The sequence below is a fragment of the Lygodium microphyllum genome, chromosome 13, assembly GCF_053477565.2.
Source record: "Lygodium microphyllum isolate KBCC chromosome 13, Lygodium_microphyllum_v1.1.10, whole genome shotgun sequence".
Taxonomy (NCBI): Eukaryota; Viridiplantae; Streptophyta; class Polypodiopsida; order Schizaeales; family Lygodiaceae; genus Lygodium; species Lygodium microphyllum.
Genome location: NC_141147.1, coordinates 36,149,251 through 36,170,103, shown reverse-complemented (window position 1 = coordinate 36,170,103; position 20,853 = coordinate 36,149,251). Strand labels below are relative to the sequence as shown.

Genomic DNA, 20,853 nt, shown 5'->3' with positions numbered 1-20,853 from the left:
CATACTCATCTTATGTCCACTCGGCACTTACTTTTTGCTGGCCGTAGATACCGACAAGAGGGGCAAGAAATCGACGCGGCCTGGGCGCTTTCATCTACCGCCACATTCGACAAGCTATCATTGAGGTATACATTGCCTTTTAAATTTGTTTGACTTTCTTTCATTATAATTTATGCATTACTATCTATCTTCCTATTCTCTCTAATATCTATCTCGATTCTCTCTTTCCCTCCAACTCCCATATCTTTTCATTCTTGAATCTTGAAAGTTGAAACTTAAAAGGCTCAACTCTCTTTCTCTCTCCAATCTCCAAGTATTGTTACTTGTAATTTGTGGTTGTAAGGGGCCCCTCAAATGTGGTGCAAGTTGTTACCAACAATGCATCGAATTGTCGGCGCATGGGCCGTTTACTTGAGGTTGAGTTTCCCACAATTGTGTGGATTTCATGTGTAAGTCATTGTTTGGACTTGCTCATGGAGGACATTAGGAAGCTCAAGTGGGTGAAGAGGGTGATCCGCAAAGCTACATTAGTTGTCACATTCTTCATGGTAAAGGTAAAGATACTTGCTATGTATCATGAGTATAGCACATTTGAGTTGAAGAAGCCTTCTTCGACTCGTTTTACTTACATGCGGTTGTTGCTCGAGCACCTTTATGAGGTGTGGTCCACCTTGCGCCAAACAATGATATCCACTCTATGGAATGAGTGGAATGAGCGTGAGATAGAGACCAAAGCCATGTAGCATTTGTGCATTAATGAGCAATTTTAACAAAAAGTCCATGTTGTTCTCATTCTTCGTTCTAGCCATTGGATTTATGCACAATATCTAACAAGAAAGAATAAATTATATCTTCTTCGATTAGCTTTTGTCAAAAGGCTATTCTTGGAAGCTCTTCACAATTCTTGTCTCTGTGAGCCATGATCAGCTATAGCTTCTCATCTATTGTAGAATAATGATGTGTGTCTCCAAGTAGTTTGAAGGATCTCTAATTTGTGTCCAAAACTTGCAGAGTTGGCCATGGATGCCACTCTTACTCAATTCTTAGCATAGGCTCCTTAAGAGACAAAGTGTGGAAGTGTACAATGTCATCCTCCCTCTATAGTTCCTCTTTCCAAAGATAGAGCTTTTCAATCAAGGGCCTAGGTTTCTTTAGTGTGTACCTAGCTCTGATACCATGTAAAGAAATGCTCGTCTACATAATACAAAGCACAATTGTACAACAAACGCACAGGCTGATGAAGAAACACAATTAGGGTTAGGGTTAACATAGAGACAATGAACACAAAAGATAATGAAACTCAATAATGAATGAATAGATACAATGCTCAATGTAGCTAATACACTGTCCAAGGTGAAAACAAACCCCCAAACTCGTGTGTCGCAAGGACAAAAGTAGAGACTATGAGAAGAAGGGTGTGTCCTACTTTGATGGATCCCAAGACGCAACAGGCAACCTCCAAATGTGTTTGGCAGCAGTAAACGCAACCTATGAAGGGCAGATTAGTGAGTGACAGAACAAGCAATTGGAGCAAAAGGACAGCAAACACAGCACGTATTGATGATGTGGTAGCCTGTCAATGCAGTGAATCTGGTAAACACTGCCTAAATGATGACATGGCAGATCACGTGGCCCTAGAATCAACAAACACAAATGTAGATGATGTGGCAGATCAGGCAGCTACTGAGACATTAAAATGCAAATGTGCCTGGTCATACCGTGCAGCAAATGCAGCTTTCTGGGCCATGTGGTAGTAGAGGGCATCTGCAAAAGGTGCAGGCTGCAGTCGCCTTGCTAGATAGCAGGCTAGAAGGCTGTTAAACAGTCTTGAACAGCAGCACAAGGCTAGAAAGCATGCAGCAAACAGTAGACAACAATAGTGGATAGCTTCAGCTGAGATATCCTCCACGTATGGGGTGTGGACAGTAGTGAGAAGGCACTTGCGAGCTACAAAATGAGATTGAGACTGGATGGAGTACAACATGCCTATTTATAGAAAGTTTGGGTCCTCCCAATAGACTTTTTACTTATGGGACATATCTAGGAATACATTTCCTTTTATAAAGAGGTTTAATTCATTAATTAAGCATGTTTTAGGACTGTTATATAGCAGCTAATGTATTTTTACCTCAACAACCGGAATGGGATAAGAGACGTCCCCTTATTTCGTACATGTCCCCTTTGTCTTTCATTACAAGGATGGTATTCTTGCATCCCAAGGCTTGGTGATGAGAGCCTCTCAATATGCATGACCTTGGCAAAGCTTTGGACATCCATTATCCACTCACTCCTCGGCTGTTGGGACCAGCTGCAGGGTGAGTCCTAGGCCATTGAGGAGCTTGGCAGCAGTTGATGCTCACTTGGGGTGGCCATGGCTTGTTTTTCACAATACAGGTGGGCAACCATAGTTGGCAATACATTCTCCCTTTGTAGCTTCTTTCTCCCATACCCCCTAGATCGCCTTGAGAGGCCTATATATATGATTGGCCTATATATATGATTGTTTTGTGATTTTGAGACAGCTCCAGCTAGACTATTGAGCACATGTATTCATTGTCAAATTCTTTTAGAGTCATATCATTAGCCACACTTTTTATCGTAGAAAAAGCTAATGGTAGATCTCTATGCTGTAAGTTTTTTAGCAGGTTTGGAACATCTTGCAATGGTGAGATTATAATGCTCCTTTGTTCCTTCAAGAGAGATTTGTGAGGAACGTCATGCAATTTCATATTTTCGTAAGATTTCGTTCTAGCTTAATCTTCAAAACCATAGAGGCATTTGTCAAGAAAATCAAACTGTACGATTGGAAAAAGTTAAGTTTGATAGACAAAAGTTACGATGTTCCACTGCCATCGTAACCTCAGGAGAGTATTGACATGGATGTTGTATTTTTTTTTTTTTTGCAAGTAAAATGTGGCTGATTATATTACTCAAAAAGCTGATTACAAAAGGTAACGGCCTAGGCTGACTGTTTGCCAACAGAAAGCTCCGCGTGAGATACACAGGTTGGGCGCTATATGTCGAAGGATCCGGCATGCTCCTCTCCACACGAGCTGCGCCTCCTCACAAGACCAAAGGCACTGCTTTGGGGTTTCCAAAGACTACTGTGTGCAGTGCTTACAACCTCCCTCCTGCATCTGGGCAAGCCAGCTTCCCACCGCTAAGCCTCCATGTGCCACCAGCCATAAAAACTACGACACCCTCCTCGGCCTCTAGCTATCCCATAGGCGGCGCCAGAAGGTCTGTCGAAAGGGCTCCGTGATGTTGTGCTCCACCCAGTGCCTGTTGCGTGACGACGCCCAGTCCATATCCTCCTGCATCAGTACATGTCTGCCAATCCTGACAGTGTACTCTAGGAACCTGGGTGGCTTTTTGGCGACCGCAGAGGCCGGCCATAGCCATTCTCCTAGATCCCACTTCAGCTCATCAAGTGGTCTGCCCTCCCAGATCCGAAGGCACCTATTATAAATCGTATGATAAGATGAAGAGAACGGAAGGGAACACAGTTCGACACTCAAAGGGCACGATATACTTTTTTTCCTCCCAGCCTTGCCTAGTTATTGCTACCAACTCTCATCGTAATCCGATTGCCAGCCGTCACTTGTTGGTGAGTCCTACTATTCCTGGACTCTCTTTAATTCTAGGCTCCCCTAAACCCTGTTCGGGCGCCCAAGGCCCCGGACGGTCATCCCTCGTGCCTGTTTCCCGTAATTTACCTTATTAATATAACATTTCCTTCCCCTTAAGAATTGGTTTCGTCCTCGAAAACGATACTTGGAATATCTAACTATAAATTGAAAAATCTTTTCCTTAGGGTACTTACTCGCTCCCATGTTGAGCTTTCTTCTGAACAATCTTTCCACTTGACCAAACATTCTTGATAAATAGTATTCCTTGTTCGTCTGTTACGAACATTTAATATTCTTTCTAGTTCATGTGGATTAGATTGGTCATCGAATAGCTCCTCAATGTTATCATTTAAGATTAAATTATCCAAATCTCCCAACTTTTTCCTTAACTTACTCACATGAAAAACTGGATGTATTTTACTACGAGTAGGTAGTTGGAGCTTGTAAGCCCGTTCTCCTACCTTTTTAAGTATTGTGAAAGGACCACAATACTTGGGTAAAAGCTTTGGACATTGTCCCGTTTTCATGGTTTTAGTTTGTTCAGGCACTTTAAGATAGACCAATTCTCCTTCTTGAAAGGAGACGTCTCTTCGGTGAGGATCTGCATAAGCTCTAGCTCAATTTTGAGCTTTCTTAATATTTTCTTGAGCAAAATTTAACTTATTATTCATATCCTCCAAAAAGTCCTTGGCTGCCTGAACCTTTTCCTTATGCAGTCCTACTGCATGAGGAGCTCTGGGCTGAAACCCATACATTAACATAAATGGACTATATCCAGTGGAAGAGTGCTTGGCACTATTATATGCAAACTCTGCTATCGGTAGATACTCTTCCCAATTAGTTTTCCTTTTACTTACATATGCTTTGAGCATATCTTCAAGGATTTGGTTAACCCTTTCAGTTTGCCCATCAGTTTGCGGGTGATCCGTCGTACTCATGCTAAGTTTAGTATTCAACTTTCTAAATACCGCACGCCAAAATTGACTATCAAATTTTCTATCTCGATCAGAAACTATCTTTGCCGCAAGGCCATACAATCGGTATATGTTCTCTACAAACAATCTAGCCAATTCTGGTGTTTTAACATCAGTTGAAGTTGGAATGAACCTAGCCATTTTGGTTAACCTATCCACAATCACCCACGTAGAGTCGTGCCCCCTCTGTGTTCTGGGTAATGCAACAATAAAATCCATGGAGATACTCTCCCATTTTCTTGAAGGAATCTCTAGTGGATGGAGAAGTCCTCCCATTTTCAATCTTTCAGCTTTATTAACCTGGCATTTATTACATTTGACCACATAGTCAAGGATGTCCTTATTCATTCCAGGCCAATAGAACTGCCTTTTAATAAGACTATAAGTCTTATTAACTCCTGGATGTCCCGCGCTAGGGGTATCATGGCACTCAAAGAGTATCTGGCGCCTTATTTCTTTATCTTTCGGGACACATACCCTACCCTTGTAGAGTAAATAACCATTATCAATGGTAAAATTCTTCCACTTGAATCCGGTTTGAGCAACCCCTGATGCTCCATTTCCTTATTGAACATCCTCAAATATTCCTTCCTCAGTAGAAGCACTTTCATTTGGATCCCCATTTTTTATTGCTTCCCATATGTTGAAATATGCCGGATCAACCTGGCATTTCCCTTTTAAAGATTCAAGCAAATCGGAAGTGAACTGAGTAAAACTTAATTCATTTATGATGGGCATTCTGCTGAGTGCATCAGCTACTATATTATACTTTCTTGTTCTATATCTTATCTCATAGTCGAATTCTTGGAGGAGTTCGGCCCATCTGGCTTTACGCCCGTGTAGATCCGGTTGATCATTAAGCCGCTTAATGCTTTCATGATCCGACAAGATCAAAAGTTTGGCACCGTACAGATAGCGCCTCAATTTCTTCATTGCATGTACTATTGCATACAACTCCCTCTCATAAACAGAATAATTATGTTTTGCACGGTCTAATTTCTTGCTTTCAAAAGCAACTGGTCGACCTTCTTGTAATAAGACCGCGACTATCGCCTTATCACTGGCATCGGCTTCAACCACAAATGGTTTATTGGGATCCACAATTAATAGTACTGGAGCTGTAGCAATAGCTACTTTAAGTTTTTGAAAACTTTCATTTTGGTCTGTTCCCCAATTAAAACTTTTTCCTTTCCCTTTAAGTTGGTCTGTCATTGGAACAGCTATTTTGGCATAATCTCGAATAAATCTACGATAAAATCCAGATAAACCTAGGAAGATCTGCAGCTCTTCCAAGTTCCTTGGAGATGGCCATTCAATAATTGCTCTTACTTTTTCTAGATCCATCTTGATTCTCTCTTTCGAGATAATATGCCCCAAATATTTGACCTCTTGTGCGAAGAATTCACGTTTAGTTTTCTTCGCATAAAGGGAATGTGTTCTTAACAGTTGGAATACCAATTGTAAGTGTTCCAAATGTTCTTCTCTTGATTTACTAAAGATCAAGATATCATCCAAGAAGACTACTACAAAATGTTCTAGATAGGGCCGTAAGACACTATTCATCAGCTTCATAAAGGTAGCTGGTGCATTAGTGAGGCCAAAAGGCATCACCAAAAAATCATAATGCCCGTATCTAGTGCGAAATGCTGTCTTAGGAACATCTTGTGCCTTAATTCTTATTTGGTGATAGCTTGATCTTAAATCTATCTTTGTGAAGAATTTTGCCCCTTATAATTGATCAAAAAGATCTTCCATTCTGGGCATAGGAAATTTATTCTTCACTGTTATTTTATTAAGTGCTCTATAATCAACACAAAGTCGCATAGAACCATCTTTTTTCTTTACTAATAAAATTGGCGAAGCCCAAGGTGAATTACTGGGTTGTATAAACCCTTTATCAAGGTAATCCTTAATTTGTCTTTCAACTTCTTGGTGTTGCGTTTCACTTAACTTATAGTGTGGTTTACAAATAGGGTGTGTATCCTTATTTATGTCAATTGGGTGATTTATATCACCCCTATCTGGTGGAAGGCCACTTGGTAAATCAGAAGGAAACACATCTTTAAATTCATCTAACAAACTACTTAATTCATTATTTACATTCAACTCACAAATATAAAAAAATTGTTACTTTATATTACAGAAAGTAAAAGTGTTTTGTACAAGAAGAGACCATAACATATATACCTCACAAGCTTCCTTCTTTATCAGCTTCTGAACCTCAGTGGAACACAACAAAGGATTATCAGATATTTCATGTTCACCTTGAATGACAAAAGTCTTACCATCCCTTTCAAATTCTAGTGTATTATGATGATAACTACGTTTTAAGGATGGTTCCAATCCCCATAGCCACTCCCTCCCTAAAGCAATATCGGCTATTTTCATATTCATAATTTGGAAATCAAGTTTATCTTTATATCCTTGGATCTCAATTTCCAAATTGGATACCATTGTATCCCATATTTTATTATCTTGACCTTGCATCATACGAACAATATATTGATGCCCACTCTTTTGTTGGGGAAGTTTCAATTTTTTTACAAGTGCATAATTTATGAAATTATGGGTAGCAGAGTCATCAATCATGACTCTAACCCTCTTTCCAGCTATCAATCCATGCACTCTAACTAAATCATGTGGCTCAAAGGTAGGCTGTCACATAGAAGTTGGCATACAATACTTGTGTTGTACATCCATGTGCAAGACCTCTAAAGATTTATACCTTTCATGCCCCTTTAATTCTAAGGTCTGCACTACATGGATTTGTTTTTCCTTTCCCTTGCCCTTGCCTTATCTTTTCCTTTGTCTTCCCCCTTTTTCCTTTGAGGGCAATTCCAAGCAGCATGGTTAGGGGATAGGCAATTGAAACACAGCTTTTCTTTTTTGGCCTTAACAAAGTCATCTGGACTTAACTTTGGCCTTACATATTGTTTCTTTTCAAAAGGTTGTTTTTGTCCTTTAAAAATGGCATTTTCCTTTTAAATTTGCCCACAAATTTTGAGGTTTCCAATTCCTTAGACTTGGGCTCCGTATCAATGAGACTAGTGAGTGTACCTGGACGCGTACTATCTTCATTGATTAATGAAAATTTAATTGCCTCTTCCAGCGTCTTAGGTGAACTTCTTTTTACTTCCTTTTTACAGGCCTTATCTAGTCCCCTAATGAATCCTCTTGTCTTTTTAAATTCATCTATTCCTTCCAATTTGAGGATTATCTCACGATATTCCTCCAAATATGTCAGCAGGGGTCTTCCCTTTTGTCTGACATAATCCCAATCTTCCCAATTTCTTTCCATTTCATTTTCAAGAAGGAATTCTTGAGCCCAAGTTTCAGGTATTTTATTTGCCTCCTTTAAAGTTCGCTACCATTTATACGCTTTTGGCCCCAAAGTTAAACTGGCCTCCAATGCTTGGAGATGTGGTGGAGTATTTTTAAGTTTATGTAAATCTTCCCATTTTTGGAGAAAATTAAAGATAGTGTCTTTATTTCTATCTTTTTCCTCCCCGTGAAACTGAGGGGGTTTCATATCTTTTAGAACTGGATTATCCCTCAACTTGTGGTGGGGTTCCTTAGGATCTTGCATAGTCACATCTAAATCTTTTGATCAAGATGGGATATCTGAGGTTTCTATCTTATTTTTATCCCTTTCTAGTAATAAAGTTAATTGAGATTTTATTTCAGTGAGTGTTTGAGTTAAAAATTCTTTTTGAACCCCCTATGCCTGCACACGAGCAGTTAGATCATCAAATTGTTCTCGTGTGGCAAAGAATTCTTCCCACTGTTCTTCTTGCATCCCCGTTTCATGGGAATCTACCATAGGGTGGTCCCTAGAACTAGAACCTTCCATTACTCCCTCTTTCCCTTTTTCTGCCATTAATACATTGGAATTGGAAAGCAAAGATAAGAAATTTGCATACAAAGTAAAGTACTTTCCTGGTTATAATGGCAGGGCAACTGTTGCTAGTTTTATTAATAAGCCCGAAGAGTGAGGAATAATTTTTATCTTCCCGAACTAAGCTAGTCACGCTGGAAATGAAGTTCATTGGCAGAAACGGGACTAAATATTCCCCTTCTTAATGGTCACGTGAACTACCAGTATGTCTTCTATGTATAGGACGGGTCTGACTGATTTCAGTCAGCTGGTAACGGATTTGACCCTTGACTTCAGTCGGCTGGTGACGAATCCGCTGTAAAACTACTCTCCAAAGACAATCGTGTGTGGCGTGTGGCACGTGAAGTACCGTTTCACTCTTTACGACTCCCTGCAGCGTCTCACGCTTTTCGTAACGTCACACGATTTACGTCTCCTTGCGGCATCTTTAAACGATGACGGGTGACGTGTCCGTCAAATCGTTTGGCCCTCGCCTTAATCGCCTGACTCTCGCCTTAGTCACCTGAAAAGACTTCGTGAATAGCTAACAAAAACAGGACCCGACGGCTCCAGCAAGATGCGATGGCAGCTCTGATACCAATGTTATAAATCGTCTAATAAGATGAAGAGAACGGAAGGGAACATAGTCCGACACTTGTTGGTGAGTCCTACTATTCTTGGACTCTCTTTAATTCTAGGCTCCCCTAAACCCCGTTCGGGTGTCCAAGGCCTCGGACGGTCATCCCTCGTGCCTGTTTCCCGTAATTTACCTTATTAATATAACAGTGCCACTCCCTGAGCTCCTTCCAGAAAACATAGGGGTCCAATCGCCAAGTCTTCCCCTAAAGACCCACCACCCGAATTCTCCTCCACGAAAGGGTGGAAGTCCCCTCATCCTGCTGCCCTCTTTCAAGGGCCAGATGTCCCCCCTCTTGAACGGCGAAGAAAGCCCCATGTAGGGCGCCACCCACTCTACCTGCCACCTGAAGGGGGATCCTGCTGGTGAAAACCTAGCTGCCCATATCTACCCGGGCTCTATTGGCTCTCGTATTGGGGGGGCAAGCCACTCCAGAGGTATTGCTACGTCTATCTCTCTTCTCCTCAACTCCACTCTTCTCAGGCAGCTTGATACTCGCTGCAGCACCTCCTCGTCCGCCATCCTGTACACCTCCCGCCATATCCTGATGGAACGAGCCGGGCCGGCCTCCCACCCAGCCCACTGGATGTGGGGGCGCTCACCTATCTGTACCCCTTCCCGATCTTTGACCTGGAGATTCCAGATCACCAGTTGACAGTCTATCTCCTACTGGCAACCTGGGGGGCTCTGGATTAGGGCCTTACGGAGGCCCTACCACACGTGGAGTAGGCTACGAAGGAAAGGTGATCTGGGGGGAGGGGAGGGGGGTGATCTAGGCTGATGTGAAAATCCATCTCAGGGACGGCCTCCACTCACCGCCAAGCCTCGGTTTACAATCCTGAAGGCCCTCTTGCAGTAAGACCTTCCAGGTCTGCCCGGCTGGTGTGAGACCGCGGACAACTAGCTTGCCCAAGAGGGCCATACTCTGATAGTTTGGGTCTATGATCCCAAGCCCTCCCTCTGATCTATGTCGTATAATGGTCACCCATGCCACCTTGCCCCTGGAGCCATCAGACCCAGACCAAAGGAAATTCCGCACTAGGCGACGAAGCTGATCTACGCACAATGAGAAGCACCAATATGAGACGATATACCAGGCCATCGCTAGGAGGACTTGGTTAACCCCTAGGGCTCTACCGGCTAGTGAGAGGCGAACCGTGCTCCAGTAGGTCAGTTTCCTCTGAATAGAATCAAGGACAGGAAGAAATTGCTGGGCAGGAGTGATATCGAGTCCCACCTGGAACCCTAGGTATCGGACCGTTTGTCGTTTGCTCACCCACACCTTGCCAAAGTGGTTAGATCTTCTCTACATTTTTTGTGAGGTTTCCATCTCCTACACTACTCCTAATGAGCTTCTTCATTCACTTTTTGACTTGGGCTTCCTTGGTCTTCCTCGACTTTGTTTTGGCCGCATGGTGACATGTGCAACAATGGTAGTATAAGTTGATCATGATGTGGTTGCGTGACCCCAGGTGGACGTTCCACTCCGTGCTAGAATCCGGGTCTGTGAGGAAACCAACCGACTTTTGCCAATTGATTTTCGCTCCCATTGTAGAGCAGAACATGTCAAGAGCCAGCCTCACTCTTTCCAGCATCAACTCATCGTCCTTTATGTAGAGGCCTATATCATCTGCGTACTTTGAGTCTAACAACTGTGTCTCCTCTCTCACTGGAAGTTGGAGGCCGTGTAATCCACTCACGTGACCTGAGGAAGTAAGTTACTGAGCAGGTTCATTACAATGTAGTGGATGAGGCACAGACCGCATGGCAATTATGGAAAAAGATCAAGAATCCTTATGATAAGAAGAGCCCGGCTAGTCAGATGTATTGGCTCAAGCAGCTCATGGATCTGCGCATGAAGGAGAATGCGACGATGTCTGCTCATTTGAGCCAGCTCCATGTGATCTTGAAGAATCTGACATCGCAGGGTATCACATTTCCCGATGAGGTGACCCCACTCTTTTTGCTTGGGACTCTTGGAGAGTCGTGGGATGTCTTTCGTACTGCCTTGTGTGCTCCTGCTACTGAGCTGAAATTGTCTGATGTAGAGAGTGCTCTTCTGTAGGAAGAGATCAATAGGAAGAACTTGGATGCCTCTCGTGTTTCTCATACTTTGACAATTAGAGGCAGGAATGACCGTGGGAATGGCCGTGGCCGTGACTCTCAGAAGGGTCGGTCCAAATCTCGTGGAAAGTCGCGTAGTAAGTCGCGTGGATGCAACGCTAATGTCACTTGCCATCATTGTGGAAAAAAGGGCCATATCAGACCACAGTGTCATGAGTTGCACAATGAGAAGGGCAAAGACAAGGGGAAGGATAAAGTGCAGGAAAAGTCTTCTGATCGCAGTATTGTACCTGCGAAGTCCAGTGTAAAGATCGAAAAGATCAATGTTACGCAGACTGAGGAGCCATCTGACGGTGATGAGTTTATCTTGGCAGCTAGTTCATCTGACAGCTCACAGTTGACTGAGACTCCTAGCATATATGCACAGTGTTGGCTTTTGGATTCATACGCGTCTTTTCATGTGACGCCTTATCGTGAGTGGTTCTACTCCTACCACACTGTATGCCTCTGCGAAGAGTAGAAACAAGTATGGGGCCAGGGGGCAACCCTGTCGAACCGATCTCTCCAGCCGAAACTCCTCCCTTTGCCTTCCGCCTATGAGAACCCTGCTGGTGACCGATCTGTACAGGCCAGAGACCCCACGAATCCAAGCGTGGGGGAATCCCAAATTCACCATGGTGCCCTCTAGGAAATCCTGTCCACCCTGTCATAAGCTTTCTCGAAATCCAAGAGTAGCACTGCCAGTTTCTGCCCACTGTGCTGAGCCCACTCTGTCACCTCAAAGAAGGTAAATACATTGTCTAGGATGCTCCTATCCTGGACAAAGCCTGTCTGTGTGTCATGAATGATATCTGGAATCACAGGGCGTAGTCGCCTACCAATCATCTTTGCCAGTGCCTTATAGGCCACGGACAATAAGGTGATCGGTCTCCACTAGGATAGCTCCAACCGGTCTCCCCCTTTGGAGAGCAGACTGATAAGGCCTGCCGAGAGACTCCCTAGCATCTGTCCTGAGGTGAAGATCTCCTAGAAAGCCCTCAGTAGGGGATCCTTCACCACTTCCCAGTAGGTAGTGAAGAAGACCTTAGAGAGGCCATCCTCCCTGGGCATTTCTGCCCATTTTGTGTATGGAAAGCCTCCTCTAGTTCCTTCTCTGTGAAGGGGGCTAGGAGGAAGTGTCCCATCTCCTCTGTGACGAGGGATGGGATGTGATCCCATACCTGCTGTCTACATCTCTGTCCTCTAGCTGAAGTTGTTTCCTGCTGGAAAAGGCACGTGTAGCAATCGGTGGCAATCTCCATCACCTCATCTGGGCTAGAATGGGTCCTCCCATACTGATCCCGAAGGCTACGTATCTGCTCTCCCGCGGTGCAGGGCTAGTGCACCTAGAAGAATTCCCTGCACATCGTGTCCCCCTTCCGTGCCCAAAAGGCTACTGAGGTGCGGAAAGAGAACTCCGAGCGCCTATCCTCTAGGCTAGCAATGGCTGCACGCATGCGCACCTCCTGTGCATGGAGGGTGGGATCCCCTGGTGCCTCCTGCAATAATCTCTACGTGGCTGCAAGGTCCCGCCAAAGTGCTCTCTCCTCCTCCTAGCACTACTGCCTAGCTTGTATGGCTGTCTCTTGGCAAATTCTGCTTGACTCGGCTAGGACCTCCGCAACCTCCTCTGCTATCTGGTCCCTCCTATCCCACTCTCTGGTCCAAATCTACTCCATCTGTCTCGTCACCTCCTCCCTCCTATAGATCGAGTCAGGGATCCGACAGGATCGTGTATCTAGGGCGGATGCTGGGGGCTCAAGTGTCAGGAGAACGACAATGATCGGATAACGTGGTGCCTGCCAACTACTCAATCTGGCCTCCACGAAAGCCTCCCCACTCTCCCACATAAAGCCTGTCCAACCGCTCCAGTAGGACTCCATCTAGCCGCCTGTATCCCCAGGAGAATTCCAACGACCTCTCCCTCCTGTGGAAGGCAGGGTCTTTCCAAGCATCACGTGCTCTGACTGCAAGCAAAAAGACCTCCCATGCCTCCTGCTCCTCCCCAACCATGCCCTAGTAGTTTCTGCCTCTGCCCTGCTAGTCATCCAAGGCCTCCAGGTTATTGAAATCTTCTCCAACAATCCAAGAATCCACCTCTGGGAGTCCAGCTGCAATCTCCACCCAGAACCTGTTGCGTGCCCTAACCTCTGTAGGGGCATAGACATTGAGGACTCGAATACACGAGTCCCCAATATCCAATCTGATCCATAGAACCCTTCCTGCCACTATCGTCCCGTGGTCTCGTACACAAGTGGTGAGATTCGGGCCAATAGAGGTGTATACGCCTCCACTTCTGCCGTGGGCACCTATGGCGTGCTCCCAGTAAGTGTGCGAGCTGCCCGGAAGTACCTTCCCAACCCGCTGAGCCTGGGTGTGGGTGAGCTTGTGCTCTTGCAGAAGCAGGATGTCGATTCGTCCGGCAAGGGCAGGCTGCAACTCTTGCCAAACAATCAACTATCTGGAACCACGTGCCCCGCTGTAGTGGAGACTATTCACATTCCAGGATGCAAGATGTAAGCTCATGGGAAAACCTGTGACTGACCGAATAGACATGTGTTCGGTGTGGATGCTGCTGATGAGGAGGAGAGACAGTGAGGCATGCAAGTGCGCTTTGCCGCCGATCTGGATGGTGAACTCCTGTCCCCCATGGTGGCCCTCGGCGGACTATAGGGGTGATAGATGCTCCAGGTGGTACTATCAATGCATCTATCAGCCATGCTAAGAATCGCAACTCTATATACTAGTAGAAACGGGCCGTTTGTGCCGGGGGCCACTCAATCACGTCCCTCGTAACTCTCCACTGTGGAGGGACTCGAAAGATAATGCTCAAGTGTGGGACCTCGGCACCAGCCCACCAGTTGATGTCCATCATGCAACCTGGCCACTGTTGTGCAAATAGTTCTAATCCTTTCTCTCCCATCCACTAGGAGATGTGATCCGCCAGCTCACTCTTCAACTCCTCAATTTTTGTAGTCGTCCACTCCCCTGAGTGAGAGGACTGGAGAAAAAAGGCGTAGTTTGGTCCATCCAGTGGTGCTAGTAGATGGACCTTGCCCCTCCTTGACTTACGAACCACCAAGATCCCCACCTCTAGAGGTAGTGGGAACTCTCCACGCTCCGCAACTCGTAGGTAGGACCATGGAGCACTGCGGAAGAACTCTTGTGGCAACAGCTGTGCTTGTCTCGGGAAAGTGTGGCGGGTGGCAGGGGCGGATGAGCTGGTGGCTGTGTGGGAGGGGGAAGACTGCTGGTGCATGGAGGAGGTAGGTGTGCAGGGGGGGCAGGGCGGGCGCGGCGGCATGGAGAGGCCAAGCGGTGGCAATGGGGTCCTGGTGATGGTGAGGTGGATGGGGCGCAAGCGATGGCGGTGGCCCAAGCGATGGGGGTGGCCCAGGCGGGGGGGATGGTGATGATGATGAGGCCCAGGCGTTGGCGATGGCGCTGAATCTGCAGATCACGACGAACAGACGGGGCGGGGGGGTAGCGCGCGACGTGACGGGGTTGAGCTTGCTGGTGCCTAGTGGAGACACCAAACATGGCATGGATGCTGTATGCATTACCAGTTTGCTTTCAAAGCATGTTGCACCTTCAAGTGATATGGACTTCAAAGTCGCTGGTAAGAGGCAAAATTCTAGAGCTATTGGTTTGGTATGGAGAGCTTTGTCTATCCTACATAGTTTTTAGTACTGATGGAAAAACCAGTTTCAAGTGATATGGACTTCAAAGTCAGCAGTGAGAGGCAAATTTCTAGAGCTATTGGTTTGGTATGGAGAGCTTTGTCTATCCTACATACTTTTTAGTACTGATGGAAAAACCAGTTTCCACGGCTAAAGGATGCTAAAGTATACTTGGTTGTATTTTCTCTACCAGATTGCAAATAGTTTGGGTTCATCAAACATTTGACGTTGTATGTTGTTGCATTAATCACACAATTTTATCAGCATCCCAAGGCCATTAGTATCTAGTTCATTGCTTTGTTGCCATTAATTTCAAAATGGAGAGCGTTTCTTGAGAGGCCTAGGCATGTTCCAAGGGGTGGGTGTGGTTGTGTCTTAGTCTATAAAAAGCTATTGCCCACTCATTATGTGCTGAGAACTGTGTTCTACATTTCAATGGTTTGTCATTAATACTATTAACTTGCGGGCACACTTGGGTGGCAGATTGCATTCATAATATTTGGGTCCAGCAAAGCAGAAATTTTACAGCGTGTTTTAGAGAAGCCTGCTCTTCCTGGTTCTTTACCTGCACAAATGGTGAGGCCATACTATGGTTCACTGAGCTGGTTCGTGGATAAGGAAGCTGCTAGCAAACTATCTGTTGAGGCATGGGATGACCCAAAACGATTTCCTGCCATTAACTTTGGGTCAGAGAAGAAAATACAAACAGCTTGAGAGAGGACTTTCTGGAGTTCTCAATGCTTCTTGGGCGAAGGTGAGTTTTTTGCAATTCAGTCCTTAAGGACAATCTTGGCTCTTTGAATATCAAGCAATCTGTGAGGCCTTTTTAGACTATGTCCTATTCATCTGAGGCGTTTTTAGACTTGTGTAAAAATATTATGAAATAATAAAGGGCAAAAAAAAACCACTCAGAAGGCCATTTTTATGGTAGATCCCCTTTTTTAATATCATTCTTGCCATGTTCTTTTGTCAGTCTGTCTTTGAGGCCTTTGTACCGAGGGTCTTAAGTCAAAAATATGTGAAACTCATGCTCATAGCAAGGTGTCAAAAATCACAGTCGTCTGCCCTCCAGCCCTTGCAAATGTTTGGTCTTGCATTGATGTTGAGATGTCAGTATGCATGGGTTATTATTTGTTCATTGGTTCAAGGGAACATGGACGTGGACACCATTAATGTCTTTAAACAGACAATTAAAACAAAGATCTACTCAAAGTTCTTGGCGGTACATGGCCACCTTGTTTTGACACGAAGCCTTTCTATTTTGTAAGACAAGAATGATCAATTTTTGCATATTAAGCATATTGTATGCAGTGGATTCCAGCAAATAGAGGTTTGAAGGATCTTTTGGGTCGTGTTGACCAGGCCATAGGTTTGTATAGTTCTGGATGAATGTCACACTCGACATCATTAATCCTTGTGCAAAATGCATTTTCTGAATGCTTGCTGGCTCAACAGGAAATTGTGTTCTAGTGAATCTGATATCAATTTGGAATGCATTGGGGGACTTGTTTTGAATTTCCATGTTAAAGGAATGCCTACCTTTACATGTGAGTTTGAAGCTCTCCTTGAATCCAAAAAGATGGACCCATCTTTTCTTTTTATATTTTGTTTTATATAATTAAAAGAAGACCAAATGTAAACTCTGAGGCACCAAAATGTTGCTGATCCTATGTAGCAAGCCTAGAATAATTGTCTATATAAATTGAAGGAAAAACACTTTTATAGTAAATATAAACAGCCTCTCGAGATCCATATGAGCATATTATTTGTATTAAAGCTTGCACCTTCTCTCTTATTGATATGGAGCTCCACATTTGGTATATCCATGAATCATGATTTGTGACGCACTCACAGATGTAGAGCCTATTTATGGTCTAGACTAGATACCCACACTCTTCAAGGAGAACACCTCTTAGATCATTCATGGAGTCACCAAACTAGCCTCACTTAGGTCAGTTTCCTGATTGAGATTCAGAGGCGCTGCGCATGCTTACTACAGGATGGTCCTACATAGAGGGAAGGCAGTCACGGCTCACAGCTCATTGATTTCTTCCAGGCAGTAACCACACACAGAGTACTTGCATAGAGGGATGACAGTCCGGAAAGCTGAGAGTACAGTAGAACATCAACCACGGAGGTATGAATATGACACACATGTTACACCAAAGAAATGAGGAAGACTCGCTGATACACGACTAGTACTTGGTAGAGCTGGGAGATTAGATGAGATACTACCCCTGTAATATTTCCTCAGGTATGACATACCCACTGATTTTGCCCAGGTGGAACTAGAGCTTGTTATATCTTCATATTGAACTACACATCTAGATATGTACATCTCTACATACTCCCCCATTATACCTCTATTGTATCCTCAGTATCCTCTCATGAATGCCATTTAGTCTCCCTCTGCACTGAATATCACCGTTACTCATCACACTTGACTATGTCACACATTGATGTTTAGTGATAACCATCATTGTACATGGTTGTCTCATAGGCCTAAGTCAACGTTAATCTCTCTCTCTCTCTCCACAAAGTGCATCAATTGGTGACACACTGTTTGTCACCAATTGACACATTATGGATCAATATGCCATTTATGGCTATGTATGCAAATCTTAATGAAAATTTTGAGTTTTTATGTGATTGCATAGTATAGGTTGACTTTATTGGTCTAATTTGTGCATACCACATATTTACAATGCATGTACTCCAAGTTAAACTTGTTTAGAATGTGAGAGAGAGAGAGAGAGAGAGTTGCTCTTACATGTGATAATTAAGAGAGATTTGTGTTTTTGTATAGGACATTTTTATGAGTGGGTGATTTTGTATACATATTGTGGGTGGATTTTGTGAGAGCATGGGAGAGTGCACTTCAACACATTATGAACAATGAACAATGTGGGCATATTTGTAGATAATGAAGAGATCTTTGTGAACTTGTGTCAAGAAAACGGACCATTCAGGTCACCATAATCCCCACTTTGATCCAGAAATCATGATTCACGTCACATGGGCTGCTATCCTTATAACGAAAGCTCGTCCATGTGCATCCATGCTATTATGGTCACGTTCATATGTAGTTCAATTATGTCCACCTTAGCTTCATGCTGGCCATCATAAGTGACCATGCACGCATACCATCATGTGACAAATACTATGGCACACCTACAAACTCACCTTTCTTGTCCATAGGATAATAGAGTACCAGGTATCATTCCTTTCTATATCCACCTCATAACTTCAATGAACTTGTGGTATCTACAATTTACAATTTATAGCTATCTAGGAGGTACTAGTGTGAGCCGCCCTGCTGGGGTTTTAATATCCACTCAATTGTTTGTAAATGGCATTAGACTTCTTGAAGGTTTACGAATACATGTTTTACATACACATATCATTAATTGAACCTCAAAAAGATAATCATGGTACTTAATACCATACAAGCTTAAGCTGTACTAGATCTAGAGCTCCATTTCACTTTTGGAAGAGACTCATTTGAGATTGTAAGCTTTCATGTATATTTGGAAGTGACCTTCGAAGGGCCACAATTTTCCATGTGCAAGATTATGGAGGCCAAGCTCACATGAGGCTTTACAACATTGAGTGCACTTGAGAGAGTGCATGCATGTATGGTTTCAGGAGCCATGTGCTAGACTATGGCTTTTCGATACATTGCTCACACCAACACTTCTATATGAAGTAGAGATTTGGAGTGCTAGTCTTAAACATAGAGAGAGACACTTGCATAATGAAGGGTGGACCAAGAGAGAGTTTAATCATGGCTAGTAGACCATTGAGAGACAAATAGTTATCATGCTAGCATGTATGATGGTGAGCAATATACTGCTACCCCATAAGCATTAGGGAAAATATGGACTTAAAAAGGACCTCATAAGAAATTGATTAGAAAGTCTTAATCTTGAATTAGTCTCTCTTCCATGGTTATCATTGTATGCTTTTTTGTTCCCTATCCCCCCTACATCCTTAGGCTCCACTCCATTTTTTATAATGGATCCCACTTAGAAAGGAGGGCGCCCATCTTCCCTTCTTTTCATCTTGGTAACTACAATTTTTCATCTTATAAGATAGGATCCACCACTCTTTTAGAAGTGCCACATCAACAACTTGGATTTCTTTATGTCCCAAAAACTGACACTTGAAATTTTTCACCAATGGATTTTTTCCCTCAAAAGACACAATCATATTTCAAGTTGAATTACTTATTTTTTACATAGTTTTTTGCATTAAATTGCCTCCAAATCTTCAGATCATTTTTAAAAAAATTTATCGCACGTGGTACTTGGGACCCTACAAAGCTACATTTTCACTTTATGCTCCACTACTTCTTAGCATCACATTAACGAGGTGGATTAAATTTGGTCCCAAAATGTGGCTTTTTCCATTCCTCTTTAAAAATGGTATTTTCTATCTCTAATGGTGTCTAATCATATTAGATATTCATCTAAGCATTTTTCATGCTCTATTTTTTCCTCTAATCCTTCTAAATCAAGATTATATTGAAAAGATCAATCTATACCATTTTCTCTTCTACCTTATGTTTTCTAATGGAACTACTTATGGACATAAGCAACCATAAGAGGAAATTGAATTTGCATGTTCATGTGGATGAAGAGTATACTATTATAAAGACTCCTTATAGCAAGTGGAGTCTAGATGCAATAATTACTTTTTTTATATTATTTAGAGGAAAAGAAAAATTTTGATCTTCGAGTAGATGGTTTCTTTTATTCAAATGACCCTAGCATTGGACTAAATCCACCTTTTAATTTAATTTCTTTGTTGGTCGCTTATATTAGGAATGGTGAACGAGGTCTATTAGATTATGGCAAATACTTAGGTGGTAATATTTATATGCATTAATGTTATCAATCAATGTCATTAACACTCAAAAATATTTATTACAATCCCAACATTCTTTAAGTGTCTTGCAAAAAGCCTTGCAAGATCAAGAAAAGAGAGTGCAAATGATTAAAAAATGGTTAAAATAGCTCAAAGACAAGGAACAAGAGATGACAGAGGAGTGCAAAGAACTTTAACCTTGGAGGAGATGAATGTTTCATTGAAATCACTTCTAGAGCAAATGGAAAAGGATAAGCACATTGCAAAGGCAAAGTTACAAATGTATTAGTAAACTCCTATGGGTTAGAAGGAAGAAAAACATCGACTACCACAATGATGTCACTATCCTTGAATGGTGAAGTGGAAAAAATACTAATGCAAGCATTGAGGTTCATAATCACCTATTGAAAGACAATCTAAAAGTACTACATACCTTGATAATGTGTCTTTTCTTAAAATGAAATTTTGTAATGATACTGAAGACCAAGATGATGGTTAGCAATTAGAGCTTCTAAAGGCTTTCTTAAAATGCAAGCATCTAGTTGCATTTTTCAGAGATCCTCAATATTGAGTACTTTGCTTCAATACTTTAAATGAGGTTCTTATAGACGTTCTCAATAGTTTCTCAATGGAAGAATTTCAAATTGCATGTGATACAATTGGGGTTTAGTCAATGGGATTACAAGGTGATATACCCTAAACACGTTCAAGCGGAGAAGAAATAAGTGTAAAAATAAAGGCCTTCTTAAGACTTGGATCCTACTAATAGGGTGAGTGAATACATTATTCTGAATCAAGATGTGTAAGGCAAAGATCAAGAATAAGTGCATAAAATTAGGGAGAATGCTACTAAGCATACTTTGAAAATAAAGATAAGGACTCTCAAAGTTGAAAGGTTAGGGGGTTTATAGTATATATACACCTTGAATCCATTGGTGATTAAGGTGAGAAATGGGACTATAACTTGGTTCTATAATAGAATACCTCTACTTTCTTTAGGGGCTGAAACTTGACCAAACTTGAAAATAAATAATAACATTGGTATGCTTATATACTTGAGGAAGAAAATTTAAGTGGATAATATTACACA

The 20,853-nt window shown here is 42.9% G+C and overlaps 1 protein-coding gene across 1 annotated transcript in view; it reads left to right on the top strand.

The window, feature by feature from the left end:
• LOC148026509 (putative 6-phosphogluconolactonase 1) overlaps window positions 1–16,160 on the top strand; it is a 212,048-nt gene extending 195,888 nt beyond the window's left edge. The window contains exon 7 of the mRNA XM_087690464.1: window positions 15,381–16,160. Coding sequence (XP_087546590.1) covers window positions 15,381–15,611 — 231 coding nt within the window. The 3' untranslated portion in view covers window positions 15,612–16,160. The remainder of the gene's footprint in view (window positions 1–15,380) is intronic.
• Window positions 16,161–20,853: the final 4,693 nt, after the last annotated feature.